At 37.2% G+C, this 16,835-nt stretch overlaps 1 protein-coding gene across 1 annotated transcript in view; it reads left to right on the top strand.

Annotated features, from left to right (window-relative positions):
- The window catches only part of GABPA (GA binding protein transcription factor subunit alpha), a 31,252-nt gene extending 16,939 nt beyond the window's left edge, over positions 1–14,313 (top strand). The window contains 5 exon segments of the mRNA XM_070367435.1: positions 1,403–1,456; positions 2,368–2,508; positions 6,008–6,064; positions 6,067–6,199; positions 10,730–14,313. Coding sequence (XP_070223536.1) covers positions 1,403–1,456; positions 2,368–2,508; positions 6,008–6,064; positions 6,067–6,199; positions 10,730–10,958 — 614 coding nt within the window. The 3' untranslated portion in view covers positions 10,959–14,313.
- Positions 14,314–16,835: the final 2,522 nt, after the last annotated feature.

Genomic DNA, 16,835 nt, shown 5'->3' with positions numbered 1-16,835 from the left:
CAAGGTACTTTTATAAAATTTTGGGGGAATATACCACAAATATAAAGCATGAGTTTTTCTTCAGAACAGTTGTCCTTGAGAATAGTCAGAACTATGAATCTGGATAAAAGAATAGTGTCTTCAACTTACTGAAAGTTAACTATATTTCAGGTATTGTGCTTCTTAAAAATATTTTCCTTTAATCCTCACAACAGCCTCATGAAGTGGTAGGTGGGGGTATCTCATTGCATTATGAAGAAATAAGTGTTCAGGTTAGTTGAATAATTTACCATTGTCATACAGCCGATAAGTTAGTGCTAAGACCAGAACCCAGATCTGAGGCTAGTCTCATATAATTGTTTACATTCCCAAATTCGGGATCCCCAAAGAAAGCTCCCATCTGACAAGTAGGAGTCGGATCTCTCTTTAGTTTGCCAGTCCTCTTCAGCTCTGTGCCTGGCGTTGGAGCCTGGTGTGGCATTCTCAGTAGAACTGTGTTAGGAGCCCAGGCCCCAGGACTCAGCTCAGTACACAGATGACTGCTGGTGGGTACAACGTCAGTTGGAGAGAGAAACATCCAAGTCTGTGATGGGCACTAAAAAGGCTGAAGGGATATAGACTGGCAAGTGTAACTCTTATCTGAAAGGTGAAGAATAACATTTCAGTAGGAAATAGCAAGGGATGAGTAATGAATAGTTCTCCAAATGGTTATATTAGGACGTTTTACACTGTAACTCATGGGTGGTTTTGTTTGTTTTTGGGTTTTTTTGGCTGCACTGCGCAGCTTGTGGGATCTTAGTTCCCCATCCAGAGACTGAACCTGGGCCCTTGACAGTGAGAGAGTGAAGTCCTAACCACTGGACGACCACGGGGAGTTCCCTTCACTGTACCTCATTTGAGACCTGTATTTGTAGACGTGTTAAGTTACTTAGTTCATTTGTGACAAAGAGAACAGCTGTAATTCCACTGAAAATTTGGCTTCTATTTTAATGTTAAAACAATTTTTTTAAATGATCTCTCCAGTCATCTTGAAAGAGCCTTTTTTAATGAAGAAAATGTATCTAAATAATTTCACTCTGGTGATCTGATCTTGAATATTTCCTGTTTTACATAAAGCCTAAATAAATAGATTTATAATAGACATTTTCAAACCCTGGTTCTCTGAACAACTTTTCTGAACATTGAATTGGAGCTTTCTTTCTGTTGCTTCTCTTAAAAATATCTATTCCTGTAAAATGACTGTTAAGTATTTTTTAGGTTCTTAGGCCAATAAGTTTCAATTATTTGATGTTTTGCTTTTTTGTTTGCTTGGTTTTTGTTTTAATCATGGAGGGTGTTTTTTTTTTTTAATTGAATTTTACTGAATTGGAGTTTGCATTTGTGGTTTAAATGAAAACAAAAAATTTTTATGTGTGTTCTTCAGATGTATTGGCAAGCCAAGAACAACAGATGAATGAGATAGTTACAATTGATCAACGTGAGTATTCATGTGCCCATAATATAGGGTTGATTTATCAGTAAGAAATGTTCCATTTAGTATTGCAAGGTAGTAAAAAGAAAAGCTAATTTTTAAATTTTGTATGAAGTATTTTAGATATACAAAGACATAAAGTATAACCAACATCTGCATACACCATAAGAGATAAAACTTTATATGTTAAGTTTACCTGTTGTAGATCCCATTTTAAATGACTGTCCTGAACTTGAGGTTTCTTATTCTATGCATATTTTATATTTTTATGAACTTTTGTAACCATAAACACTTTAGGGCATTATTTTATACATGTATAAACTTTTGGGTAAAGATGGTGATAATACTGTGTCTATCCTTTTGTAGTTTGCTTTTTTGATTTACATTTATGAGACCTATGTTGATATCCTGTAGCTCGATTTTATTTTCACTGCTATTTATCATTTTAAAAACTTTGTGAACATCATTGAATGAGCATCTGTAAGAAAGTGTGTGAGATTCTCTGGTTGTGATTTCATGGGATTCTACCCTTTCGACTTCACTGGATATTACTAAAGTTTTTCTCAAAATGGTGGTATGTTTGTACTCCTGTCAGCAGTGGAACATGAATTCTCATTTGTCCTCATTCTCCAAAATTTGATAAACCATCTCTTACGAACAAATATTTTTAAAAAATAGATTTTTTTAAACTTTATCTACTGTATATACATCAATAAGTTTTTCCAAAATAAGGAAACCAACTTTTATTCACTTAAGATTCATAGATAGTAATGCAGACATTATACCTTAACCTCTGAACTTTCGTTGAGTAATTAGAGAGGCATCAGTTAAACTACTTGCATTTTATTTTCTTTCAGTAGTTTTTTCTCTGTATTGAAAGGAAAAAAAAAAAATTTTCCCCTTGTCTTGCTTTGCAGCTGTGCAAATTATTCCAGCATCAGTTCAGTCTGCTACACCAACTGCCATTAAAGCTATAAATAGTAGTGCAAAGGCAGCTAAAGTACAAAGAGCTCCGAGAATTTCAGGAGAAGATAGGAGTTCGCCTGGAAACAGAACAGGTATTTTTGCATTGTCATCTGATATTTATAAAATTTGTCAAATTATGTATATTTTGTTTTATTTCACTGTATAAAAATGTGAATATGGACTTTTTCTCTTCTGGGACTCCTATGATTTGAGTGTTGGGGCGTTTGACATTGTCCCAGAGGTCTCTGAGGTTGTCCTCATTTCTTTTAATTCTTTTTTTCTTTTTTCCTCTCTGCTTCATTTATTTCTACCATTCTATCTTCTACCTCACTTATCCTGTCTTCTGCCTCCATTATTCTACTGTTGGTTCCCTCCAGAGTGTTTTTGATCTCATTTATTGCATTATTCATTATTGATTGACTCTTTTTTATTTCTTCTAGGTCCTTGTTAAACATTTCTTGCATCTTCTCAGTCCTTGTCTCCAGGCTATTTATCTGTAACTCCATTTTGTTTTCAAGATTTTGGATCATTTTTACCATCATTATTCTGAATTCTTTTTCAGGTAGACTCCCTATCTCCTCCTCTTTTGTTTGGTTTGGTGGGCATTTATCCTGTTCCTTTACCTGCTGAGTATTCCTCTGCCTTTTCATCTTGTTTAGATTGCTGTGTTTGGGGTGGCCTTTCTGTATTCTGGCAATTTGTGGTTCCTCTTTATTGTGGAGGTTCCTCCCTGTGGGTGGGTTTGGACGAGTGGCTTGTCAAGGTTTTCTGGTTAGGGAAGCTTGTGTCGGTGTTCTGGTGGGTGGAGCTGGATTTCTTCTTTCTGGAGTGCAGTGAAGTGTCCAGTAGTGAGTTTTGAGATGTCTATGGGTTTGGTGTGACTTTGGGCAGCCTGTATATTGAAGCTTAGGGCTATGTTCCTGCATTGCTGGAGAATTTGCATGGTATGACTTGCTCTGGAACTTGTTGGCTCTTGGGTGGTGCTTGGTTTCCGTGGAGGTATGGAGGCTTTTGGATGAACTCTTATTGATTAATGTTCCCTGGAGTCAGGAGTTCTCTGATGTTCTCAGGTTTTGGACTTAAGCCTCCTGCCTCTGGTTTTCAGTCTTATTCTTACAGTAGCCTCAAGACTTCTTCATTTATACAGCACTGATGGTAAAACATCTAGGTTAATGATGAAAAGATTCTCCACAGTGAGGGACACCCAGAAAGGTTCACAGAATTATATGGAGAAGAGAAGAGGGAGGAGGGAGTTAGAGGTGACCAATTATATGGAGGAGAAGGGGGGGAATCAAAAGAGGAGAGAGCAAGCTAGCCAGTAATCACTTCCTTATGTGCGCTCCACAGTCTGGACCGCTCAGAGATGTTCACGGAGTTATACAGAGAAGAGAAGAGGGAGGAAGGAGACAGAGGTGGCCAAGAGGATAAAGGGGGGACTTAAAAGGAGAGAGACAGATCCAGCCAGTAATCAGTTCCCTAGGTGTTCTCCACCATCTGGCACACACAAAGAGACTCACAGAGTTGGGTAGAGAAGAGAAGGGGGAGGGAGGAGATAGAGGTGACCTGGGGGAGAAAAAGGAGAGTCAAAAGGGGGAGAGAGCAGTCAAGCCAGTAATCTCGTTCCCAAGTAAAAATGGGTACTGAAGATTGGGTTCTTAAAGGTATAAAATTGATAACAAATACCAAAAAGCAAAGATTAAAAATCTAGAGTAGAGGTTAGACTCTCAAAAATACAATATTAAAAAAACAAAATCTCAAAAATTATAAAAAATACATATGAAGTTTGCTTTAAAAATAGGGGGGTTTTTTTTGTAAGGTAATAGTAGGTTATAAAAATGAAAATTAAAGGCATAATAGAGAACATAAAAATAAAAAACATTTTTTTTAATTTAAAAAATGATAATAGTAAAAATATATCTAGGAATTTCTCTGGAGCTGTTGCAGGCAGTGTGGACCAGTTCAGTTTCAGATCGTTCCTTGTTCAGCTTATACTTCTCAAGATCTATAGGCCCCTTCCAGTGCAGTCAGTGCTAACTACAGGTTTTAATCTATTGCATCTGTCACTTCCAAAGCGGTTCCCTCAGTTTATTTTAGCGTCTTCTGTTTGCTGGTCTCTTCACTGTCTAATTTCCGCCCTGACACAAGGGGGCGGTGGTGGACACTTTTTTAGGCTCCCTTGTTCAGTCGTGCTGTGGGAAGGGAGGGACGCTGCAAATAAGTAACACTTGCGTGTGTGGAGTGCTCACAGTGCCTCAGCCACACTGAGTTTGCCCCCTCTCACGGCGTGTATGCTTTCCCAGTCTACACTGCTCAGGCTCTAGGTTGCTTTGCAGGGGAACTGTCTAAAGCGGGCCCTGGGTTGCGTGCACTTCCCAGGTCTGAGCCCAGGTTCAGGGTCTTGGGTACTCCACAAAGGCGCAGACTCAGTTGGGCCTGTGTTTTGTGCCCTTCCCAAGTCCAAGCAGCTCAGGCGGCCAGGTGCTTGGCAAGCACACTCTCCCCAGGTGGGACCTGCGTCTTATCACCTCCCCCATCCCAGCCTCTCAGGTTTGCAGTGTGTCTCCTCTGGGGAGCTGATCTCTGGCTGTGACCCTCCCTGCGGATGTCAACCATCCAGAATCCCAGGAAGTCTTGGTTAGCAACTGGGAGCCTGCTCGCAGTTTGGTAGAGGATGCCGACTCTGGGGCTGAGTTTGCCCCTTGCCTTCCAGCTCTGGCTGGCACCCGCCTGCCTCCCTGTCTCCAGCAGGGGGTGGGCTGGTCCACAGCCAGCTAGCTCTCCTCTGGTATTCTCTCAGTCCTTTGTTCTGTGAACAGGCTGGCAGTGCCTTAGGTTAGAGTTTTTCCAGGGAAAGTTCTCTCTCTCTGTTTTTTCTCTCTCTCTCTCTCTCTGGCTATTTCACAATCTGGGTTGCTATCTCATGTTAGCTCCCTCAGATTGCCCCCAGGGCATTCAGGCCCGGTCCTTACCCTGAGCAATGCAGCCTGCTTCTCCCTATTCAGCCCCTACTTGCTAGTGGCGGATGCCAGCCTCTGGGCTACTTCTCCCTGGGAATTGCTGTTAGACATGTAATCTGTGAGTTTTATTTATTTATTTATTTTTCCTCCCAGTTATGTTGTCCTCTGAGATTCCAAAACTCCCCACAAACCCGTGGGGGAGAGGGTTTCCTGGTGTTTGGAAACTTCTCTTTTAAGACTCCCTTCTTGGGATGGGTCTCCATCCCTAACTCTTTTGTCTCTCTTTTTATCTTTTATATTTTGTCCTACCTCCTTTCAAAGACAATGGGCTGCCTTTCTGGGCGCTTGATGTCCTCTGCCAGCGTTCAGAAGTTGTTTTGTGGAATTTTCTCAGCGTTCCAATGTTCTTTCGATGAATTTGTGGGGGAGAAAGTGGTCTCCCTGTCCTATTCTTCCACCATCTGAGGACTGCCCCCTGGACTTTTTCTCTGAAAATACTTAGATAGCGTTTGTAAAAAGAAGTTTATGTTTTTCATGTGGCTGAGATACAAACCAGAGGACCTGTTTGTTCTCTTTTGCCCTCTGAAAATCCATAGCATTATGGTCAGTGCTTGTCATTCTTGTCAATTTCTAGGAAACAATGGCCAGATCCAACTGTGGCAGTTTTTGCTAGAACTTCTTACTGACAAGGATGCCGAGACTGCATTTCTTGGGTTGGTGATGAAGGAGAATTTAAGCTAAATCAGCCCGAACTGGTTGCACAGAAATGGGGACAACGTAAAAACAAACCTACAATGAACTATGAGAAACTTAGTCGTGCATTAAGGTAAGCATTTTAAAAGTATCAGTCGTTTCTAAAAAATGGCTTATTTGTATAAACATTGTTATGTAATGATGTTAAAATACTTGACTTATGTTTTCTTTATGTAAATAAAATAAAAATGTTCACATTTATGTTAAAAATTACTTCTTAAAAAGGTTTTTAGTAGTAATTTGAGATACGTAGAATTTTTTAAAAGATGATTCTAGATTATTTGTTTTTATATGATTAAAAACATACACCACTGTTTAAAACCAGCATATTTAATCTTTGAGGTTTCTGGTTTTTTTATTAACAGAGATGCTTTCATTTGGCATAGGTGCATTGAGTGTCTGTAAACTCTAGTAAATACGTAGATATTGTCAGTTTTTATAATTAAATGCAAAATGTTAACCCATTTCTCTGTTTTTCCTTCCCCCCAGTCAGCCTAAATCTGAATATTCAAACTTTTTCATCAATTGAGTTGAAATAAAATAATTTATAATTTCTCATAAATGGTATGAGAGTTTTGATGCAATTACTGTCAGAATTTATGCTTACTACAGTGATAGAAATTCAATATATGCACTTAAGTATCTGAGAAGTAGGAATTATGTCTGTTTTGGGGGAAAAGTGAATTTGATAAAGCAGTTCTGTGAATTTCACACAGAGTGTGATTTACCTCTCATCATTAACACATGCAACCTTTCTACCCCCTCATCCCATTGTAATTATATAATTATGTGGAATACTGGTTAAATCAGTATTCCTTGTTACAGGATCATGGCATTCAAGTACTATTACCTAGTTTATCATGATAATTTTTCTTTTCCACAATGACAATTTGTTTTCCTTAGCATATATAAGTAACTAAAATGCTTTATTTTCAGTGTACTTATTACTCAGTGTCAAACACTTTGCTAATTATCTAAAAGATCCTTTCTGTGTAATCAGAATTGAAACTGTCATTTTTGACAGTTGATGTGATTGTGTACACACAAGTCCCCTCAAAATTACAGATGAATTATTAGAATTAATAATTAAGATGTCACTTGTCTGCAGTTGGCCTAAGTTTCAATGCAGTAGCTGCCTGAATAAGTATTTTCATATAAGTTGACAAGATGATTATAGAATTTATATGTGAATGTAAAGTGATGATGGACAGGGAGGCCTGGTATGCGGCAGTCCATGGGGTCACAAAGAGTCGGAAACGACTGAGTGACTGAACTGAACTGATGAAGTGTCGTGAGAACCAGGACACCTGAAGAAGATTAACAAACTGGACAGACTTGCTCTATGGGGTATAGAGACTCACTGTAACAGTAAAACAGTGTGCCATTTGCTTGGGATAGACAGAAGACCCAAGATTAGAATTGATAACCTGAATAGAACAAAAATATAGGAGCATTTGATTTAAAGATGGCAGTAGGCAAGAGACCTACATTTCAGTCAGTAGTGCTGGGACAGCTGACTATCCATATTGACCCCCTTCTTTATAGCATACTGAAAATCAATTTTGTGTAACTTGTAGCTCTGAATTGTGGAAGTAAAATAGGGAAGCATCTAGAAATGCCTTCTTGACTTTAGTAGATGAGAAAAGACATTAAACAGAACCAGAAGCACTAACCTAATGGAAAAGATCAATAAATTGAACTACATTTAAATTAAGAACTTTTGGCCATTAGAAACCATCAAGAGAGTGAAAGTCAAGCCTCATATATCTCATGTAAGACTCTTACCTGGAATAAAGAACTCTTAGAGATCCATAGGAAATTAGGAAAAATTTAGAAATTATCCAAATGGCCAGTTTGCTGACAAATGTCCATCTGGTCAAAGCTGTGGTTTTCCAGTAGTCTTGTATGGATGTGAGAGTTGGAGCATAAAGAAAGCTGAGCACCAAAGGAATGATGTTTTTGAACTGTGGTGTTGGAGAAGATTCTTGAGAGTCCCTTGGACTGCAGGAAGATCCAACCAGTCCATCCTAAAGGAGACCAATCCTGGGTGTTCCTTGGAAGGACTGATGCTGAAGCTCCAATCCTTTGGCCACCTGATGCAAAGAGCTGACTCGTTGGAAAAGATCTTGATGCTGAGGGCAGGAGGAGAAGGAGACAACCAAAGATGAGATAATTAGATGCCGTCACAGACTCCATGGACATGAGTTTGAGCAAGTTCCAGGGGATAGAGAGGGACAGGGAAGCCTGGCATGCTGCAGTCCATGGTGTCGCGAAGAGTTGAACACAACTTAGCGGCTGCACCACAACACGTCCAAGAGTGGCTAAAATGAAAATAATTGCTTGTACCAAGTGTTGGTGAGGATATGTAGCAGTAGGAATGCTTCTACACTTTTGGTAGGAGTGTAAACTGTGACCAGTAACCTAGCAGTTTATCTTCTAAGGATTTACCAGACAAAAAATGTATATATATATTCATATGGATGCTTATAGCAGCCTTATTTATAGCATCCCCAAATCAGAAGGGGCTTCCCCAGTGACTCAGTGGTAAAGAATCTGCCTGCAATGCAGGAGACACAGGTTTGATCCCTGGGGTGGGAAAATCCCCTCATAGGAAATGGCAACCTGCTCCAGTATTCTTGCCTGGGAAATCCCATGGATAGAGTAACCTGGCGGGCTGTAGTCCCTGGAGTTGGCCAAGAGACGGACACAACTGAAGTGACTGAGCATGCAAGCATGCAAAAATCAGAAACCACCCAAATATCTTGCAACGGTACAGTGAATAAGTAAACTGTTATATACTATAGAATACTGTGTATCCATGAAAATGCACTGATATGGGTGAACCTCAAACATAATATTCAGTGAAAAAAATCCAGACCCAAAAGAGTGTATACTGAATTTATATAGTAGTGTGCAAATAACAACAAAACTAAATTACAGCACTTACAGATACATGTTTGGGTGATAAGAATAGAAAAGCAGCAATGAAATTACTATCATGAACTAGGATTGTGTAACCTTCTAGAGCAAGGGAGGGGTGATGATTGAGAGGGGCTGTGGAGGAGCTGTGGGGTGCATACAGTGTCTGTGTCCTGACCGGAGTCACAGTTAACAGGTGAATGAATGTTCACTTTGTAGTAAGTCACTGAGCTGTTCACTTAACTCAAAATGCCTACAGTATTTTAACTGGATGACAAGCTGTTGGTAGTTTGTGGGCTGAGTTATAAGTCTATATTAATGTAGTTGACAAAGAGACACAAGACTGCCCAATGTGTTACATCCCTTACTGGGAAAGTGGACATAACCATTATACTTCAGCTGTTCTGGAATTAGGCAAAGATGACAGTTTACTGCATGTAGTTTTTTCGTTAATGGATTTTTGGTTACACTGAGTTACTTCTATAACAAAGTCCTACTAAGTGTGGTAGTTTATACCACCTGTACTTTTGCATGTAGTTTGTTTTGTAACAGCTCTTCATCAGATGAGTGCAAATGCATACAAGTGGGCAGCACAGTTTTAAGATAAAGTCTCCAAAATCTGCCAGCCCAGAAGTTTTGACTTACCTTTTTTCCTGTTAATTGGAATTGGCAGTGCACGTGTGTGTTTGAGTGTTAGTTGCTCAGTCGTGTCAGACTCTCTGCCACCCCACGGACTGTAGTTTGCCAGGCAGTGCATAGGGGTAAACAAAGTCTTTTCCAAAGTAAGTATAATTGCAGTCTGTTTTATACCCATAAACCAGGCTTCTAGAGTGATTTCCCCAAGTTTGCCTGTGTAGCTTTAGAAACATTATTTCTTTATGAAGTCCTCTTCTCTGTTTTTCTGGTCCTATTTTTTTTTTTTTTTAAACCCTTTTGCTTACGGTTTTGAGGCTCCCCTATTGGTTTGGAGAATTTCTCTGGAAGGAGAGCTTTTAATATATTAAAATGATAAAGATGAAGGCATAGATATGTAATAACACATTTGTACCAGACAGAAAAATGGACATTCCAACAACCAGAGAATATGTATATTAAAACTTTTTATACATACCATATGGGTTCTTAATTATCACCATAGCTTCTATTTTATAGTAGGCTATATGTGCCAGTCATTGTGTGCTAAGCACACAGAGATAATCCTTTTAATCTTCAATAATTCTATTAGGGTCCATACTTTTTTAAATCTCATTTTATAAATGAGGGATACAAGCTTAGAGCAAACAAATGTGGCTTTCCTGTGGTCACAGGAAAGACGTGAGGTTTTGAATCTTGGCATTCTGATTCAGACTCCTTGTTCTTGGATTCTGTTACTGCTCCTCAGGTTTTTTGGTTTTGCTTATAATGTTTATTTTTAAATTCAGTGTTTCAGCATAATTTTTGAGAATATGTTTTGAAGATTTAATATATAAAATTTTAGAGTACTTAGCATTGAAATTTTAGTGAATATTTTAAAGTTTCTTTGGATAACAGCGTTAAATATTTCTATATAACCTCATTGTTAGTTGCTGTTGTGATAGATATAATACTAGGCTTCTATTTATGGAATAATCTGTGAAGTATTGTAAGAAGTCCACATTTTTAAAATATTTTTATATGGTCGTAATGCAGTTTTCTCTTTTTGAAGGTATTATTACGATGGGGACATGATTTGTAAAGTTCAAGGCAAGAGGTTTGTCTACAAGTTTGTCTGTGACTTGAAGACTCTTATTGGATACAGTGCAGCAGAGTTGAACCGTTTGGTCACAGAGTGTGAACAGAAGAAACTCGCAAAGATGCAGCTGCACGGAATCGCCCAGCCGGTCACAGCGGTAGCCCTGGCTACTGCGTCCCTGCAGACAGAAAAGGATAACTGAACCCAGGACCTTCTGGGAGTCCAAGGTCTTTCTTAAAATGTTAGAGCAAGCATTGCTCTTCCCTTTATTACTGAATTTGAATCTTCTTTTATTTCTAGACTGTACAATCTGATGCATGATTTTTTTTATAAATATTTCATACTCTTGTGAATTTGGATCTTTTTACTTTGAGCATATATTTTAGAATATGTGTATGTTAAACAATCACCACAATGTCTCTAGGCTGGTTCATTGTGGGATAGTTTGTTAACAGTCAGAAAAGCTAAACTGGTCAGTATTAATGTCTAGCCCTACCAAAAACAGCCAGTAGCATCTGAGGATGAAAAATAAATGAAGTATCTCCAGGAAACAGTCTGGCTTAACTATTAATATTTTTGAAAATATAACTGTTTCCCCTCTCTGCTGCTTTAGATGTTGCTTTACATAAAAACCAGAAAATGGAATTTTTCACAGCTGAAGCATGTATGCCTGTTTCATCTAATCAAGCAGAGCTAAAGTAATCATATCCAATAAAATTCTAATATTAATAAAATTACTAAGAGTATCATGTTATTAAAATAATTTATGTATTTGCAAGCAAAAGACAGTAAAAAAGACTGGCAGAAGAGCAGTGCTGAAGAAAGAGATCCAGGTTTAAATCTGGCTTTACTCAAAAGCCAATTTTAAGGATTTACTGTATAGATTATTCATAATGTCAGGCCAAGAATTTAAATTATTATAAGAGAGACATTAAATCCTAATAAACCAACTATTAAAAAATTCTCAGATGATCTCTGCTTTTCCTGTCAGAGATTTAAAAATCTGAAAAAGTATACCTCAACCAGAAATAAAATTTTGGTTTAGTTTGGTTTGTTATGGCTCCCTTTTTTAAAAAATTAATTATCCTATAGTGCTGGTTTATTATACAAAACAGCTTTCATAGTCTTGTGTTTCTGATGAAGACTTTAAATCAGTCAGCAGTACTTGATCTTTCAAGACATGAGTAAATTACTTGCAAATAGTTCTAAAAGGAAAATTTGACCTCCAGTACAGGCAGTCTTCTCTTAAAATTTCCCATTTATTTAATTTTTTCCTTTGAATATTACATATGTGAGTGTACAAATATCTGTATACATGTCCAGTTGACCATCTTATATACACACACACACACACACATATGTACACACATATAAACAAAGACATAATATTCAAAAGGGATATTTCAAAACTTGCTTAGAAATCCTTTAAAAATTAAATAATTCTTACATACATGAAACACTTTTCCTACTACAAGCCAACACTGAACAGAAATGGCTAGAAATGTCTTTTTCTTACTTGCTTTGCTTCCTTACTTTTTTTTTCTTGGCGTTTGTTTTAAAGTATTATGCACAAATCATGATATGAGATACTTTAATCTTCTTATAGCAGAAGACTGATTCTCAAATATTACTTTATGTACTTTCTCCCTCACCATCTCCTTTAAATCCATCCCCTAAACAGCTTTATAAGAGCTCATTTAGTGCATTTAACTAACTAGGAGGAAAGGGCTACAGTAATGCAAGGAGGCATTGTTGATAGTTGCTGCCCCCCAGCACTAAATAGTGGTTTGGAAAGAACCACAGGAGGCAGGGATCTTAGGAAGAGGGAGGAGGGGGAGGTGTGTATGACCTCCTTTTCTGATAACTTCAGATCATAATATTAAGTGTTACACTGTGGGACTACAACATATTACGTCAATTCCCTTTATTATTGCATCATGTCAAAGTCCTTTAAGAAACAAGCAGTAGAAAGAATAAAATCTGTAATTTCCATTTTTACCTTTTTATAAACACAGAATAGACTGACAGACTATTAGTTCAGCTTGGATGCTGTGATTGCAAGAATATCTGAGTAGAATAGCAATATGATACAGATGTTCTAGTTCAGATAACAGGTAGCTGAAAAGAGGGTTTTTCACCATCCTCTTATGGTCTAGGAAGTTGACAAGTCAGTTACAGTTTTAAAATAATAATGATAAAGTCTACTTTTCTGTTATATTATCAAGAGCTTAAAATCATTGACTTTAGACTTAAAATACTTTGAGGGAGACATTATGTTAAAGTTTTAGCCAAGATAACAGATTTCCGTTATATATATCTCAACTATATGTGTATGTATTTTAAAGCAAGGAATTCTCCTAGATCTCTAAAAACCAATCTATTATTTCTTTTTTATTTTCCCCTGTGTTCCTCAGATACCTTAACAAAAATTCTTTTCACTTTCTTCCTTTTGCAGTTTTTCTTTTATTCCTTGTTACCATTTGAACAGTGAGTTCTCAAACACAATCTGATGCTGTTTCTTTTTTCTTCTTTGCCTCTCTCCATCACTTTATGCACCATAAGCAGAGACTAATTTCCCCAGTTGATTCAAGAAACTTCCGTTACTTTGTCTCAGCTTATAAACTGTGTCTATTGTGCTTATTGAGGTTGCAGTTATCAGAAGCCAAGTAGTCTTTTTTTTTATTGAAAGATAACTTGTATTTTGAAAGAAAATATAATTTATGCTATTCATTCTTTGCTCTGATTTTATGAATAAATTTTCCATAGGAAAATTTATAGTATATCAGAGGAAGAAAGATAAAATTATTGGTCATTTCTATACCATATAAGTATAAAAATAATGAAACGTTCATTTTTGTTTTAAAACTTTTTCCACATGAGATTCTCATTGAGCCAATTTTCATACATATCTGGCTAGCCTGAAGTTTAGGAATTTGTGTTGGCATCAGAAAATCAAACAGATCAGGGAAAATTGCTGTGTGGTTGATTGTCACTTGAATTGACTCATCACATTTATTTTTGTGACAGTCCATGTCAGTTAATTAGGAAAGATTGTGTGTTTTTTTTTTTGCCCCTGATAAATGGTGAAATTCAAGTATGATATTTCTTTAAAGGGTTGTGCCTCCAAATATTTTTGGTGAGGTCTGCTGTTTTTCATATTCATCATTTTATGCTACTGCCTTTTAAAAAGAACTAATGTATCTTTGAAATAGCACAAAAATGTTTTAAATTTCATAATTTCAAAATAACCTGTGACTAACTTAATGTCTTCATATCTAGAGGGTATAAAAATATTGATATTTCAGTAATATTTCACTTGCTGCCAGAAAAAAATATTCTCAATCTTTTGTAAGAGGGAGGAGGATTTTTGCATACATTTTTACTCTTTAAATAAAGACACTTATACTGTCATAATAACAATTATGTATTTCTTTTTTTTTTTTTTTTTTGTAATTTTACATAAGACAGTTATTTTCTATTTTTACTCAGATAAAAAATATTTGTGCATAAAATGTAAAAATAGTAAAATGAGAAAAATAAAACTATTATACAGTATATTTCTGTGTTTTTTAGAAGTTTTTTCCCAAGCATACAGATAGTCTCAAATTCCTAGGATATTTGGTTAGATGAAAATGTGACAGTTCACATCTGGTGTATTATACATGTGATTCCCATATACTTTATTTAAAAACTATTAATATCAATTTGGGAAGAACAGATTCCACTGAACTAAAAATAGGTGTTAGAGAGTTTAGTCTTTTTAAGAAAATAAATGAAAACCCCGTAAACAAAGCTGAGCTGTTTCAGAATAGCAACAGAAGAAATAGTAACACTGAGTACTTGTCAAAAGGCAAGTTGATGATTGTTAGAAATACTTAGTCAAGTTTGCTAGGTTTCCTTTTTGTTTGTTTTAAATTATGAAAAATTGCTTCTTTGTGTTGGCTGTGGATACTTCAGCCAGGAGCAGAGTGTAGAGGAATCAAAGGGGAAAGGAGAAAAACCTTACTTTCACTTTTGTTTATGGTCAAGCAATGATCACATTTTAACTGAACTGCTTTAAAAGAAATGGTTTGGAAAAAAAAAAAAAATGGTTTGAGTAGAATAAATTGCTTTTCGCACAATCTAGTTTTATCTAGTTTGAAGTGATGAAAATCATCAGGTATATTTGTTCTCCCAAGACACTAATTTTTTTGTGTGTACAACTAACTGTAAAGCTTAATTTGCAAGCTAATCACCTATTTAAAAGGCTTTTTTTTTTTTTTTTTTTACTACAAGCAAACTGATTTAGAACATTGCCTTTAAAGCTTTCTGTAGTGAAAGTGAAAGTCACTCAGCTGTGTCTGACTTTTTGCAACCCCATGGATTATAGTCTGTGGAATTCTCCAGGCCAGAATACTGCCTTTCCTTTCTCCAGGGTATCTTCCCAACCCAGGAATTGAACCCATTGCAGGCTGATTCTTTACCAGCTGAGCCACAAGGGAAGGCCAAGAATACTGGAGTGGGTAGCCTATCCCTTCTCCAGCAGATCTTCCCAGCCCAGGAATTGAACCAGGGTCTCTTGCATTGCAGGCAGATTCTTTATCAACTGAACTATCAGGGAAGTCCTTTTATTTCCAATTAGAAACTGAAAGTTTTATAAAAAGTGAATTAGTGGAGGGAGGAGGAAATGAATTTTTTAGTGGGTAGAAAGTTTGTTTTACAAGATGACAAAAGTTCTAGAGATTGGCCACACAACAATGAATATACTTAATACTACTGAATTGTACACTTATGTGTGGGTAAGATGATAAATTTTATGTGTATTTTACAATTAAAGCTTTTATTAAATTAGAATTTAAAGATTCAATTAACTCACCAAATTAACAGAATACAGAGGAAAAAAAACATTATCTTAGTAGATGGCAGGAAAAGTATGTGTTAAAACTCAACATCCATTCATGACAAAACCTCTGGGCACGCTAGAACTAGAAGGGAACTTCCTTAACAATACAGAGCATGAAAAACCTACAGTTAGCCAGTTAGCATCATGCACAATGGTTTGTTCTCCATCTAAGATTTGCTTGCTTGCTCAGTCGCTTAGTCATGTCTGACTCTTTGCAACCCCATGGTCTGTCCATGGAATTCTCCAGGCAAGAACACTGGAGTGGATTGCCATTCCCTTCTCCAGGGGAGCTTTCTGACCCAGGGATCAAAGCCGGATCTCCTGCATTGCAGGCAGATTCTTTACATCTGAGCCACCAGGGAAGCCCAAACATCAAGTATTCCAGGCCAGAATACTGGAGTGGGTAGCCTTTCCCTTCTGCAGGAGATCTTCCCAACCCAGGGATTGAACCCAGGTTTCCCACACTGCAGACGGATTCTTTACCAGCTGAGCCACCAGGGAAGCCCAAGAATACTGGAGTGGGTAGTTTATCCCTTCTCCAGTGGATCTTCCTGACCCAGGAATCGAACTGGGATCTCCTGCATTGCAGGTGGATTCTTTACCAGCTGAGTTACCTGGGAAATCTAAGATTTGGGGAAAGGCAAAAGAATTCTGAGCTTCCCCAGTAGCTCAGCAGTAAAGAATTTGCAGGCAATGCAAGATACTTGGCTTTGACCCCTGCATCAGAAAGATCCCCTAGAGGAGGAAATGGCAACCCACTCCAGTATTCTTGCCTGAAAAATCTCACGGACCGAGGAGCCTGGCAGGCTACAGGGCATGGGGTCGTAGAGAGTCAGGCAAGACTTAGTGACTAAACAACAACAACGAAAGAAATACTTGCTCTCACCATTTCTAGTCAACACTATACTTAAGACCCTACCTGGAAATAAGGCAAGAAAGAGAAGAAGCATATGTATTGTAGGAAATGAAACTGCAGAAGACATCAAATGTAATGAAAATCCTAAATAGATTTAAAAAAAAAAACAAAAACTAGAATTAGTGAGTTTAGTGAGGTAAGATACAAGATCAGTATACAAAACTCAGTTGCATGCTAGCAACAAATAATTGGATATTGAAATTAAAAGCATGAAGTAATTAGGGAAACAGCAAAATTTGTGTAAGACTAAAAAAGTAGATATATATCATTATTGTGAATTG

The sequence above is a fragment of the Bos mutus genome, chromosome 1 (genome assembly GCF_027580195.1).
Source record: "Bos mutus isolate GX-2022 chromosome 1, NWIPB_WYAK_1.1, whole genome shotgun sequence".
Taxonomy (NCBI): Eukaryota; Metazoa; Chordata; class Mammalia; order Artiodactyla; family Bovidae; genus Bos; species Bos mutus.
This window is presented reverse-complemented; position numbering and strand designations above follow the sequence as displayed.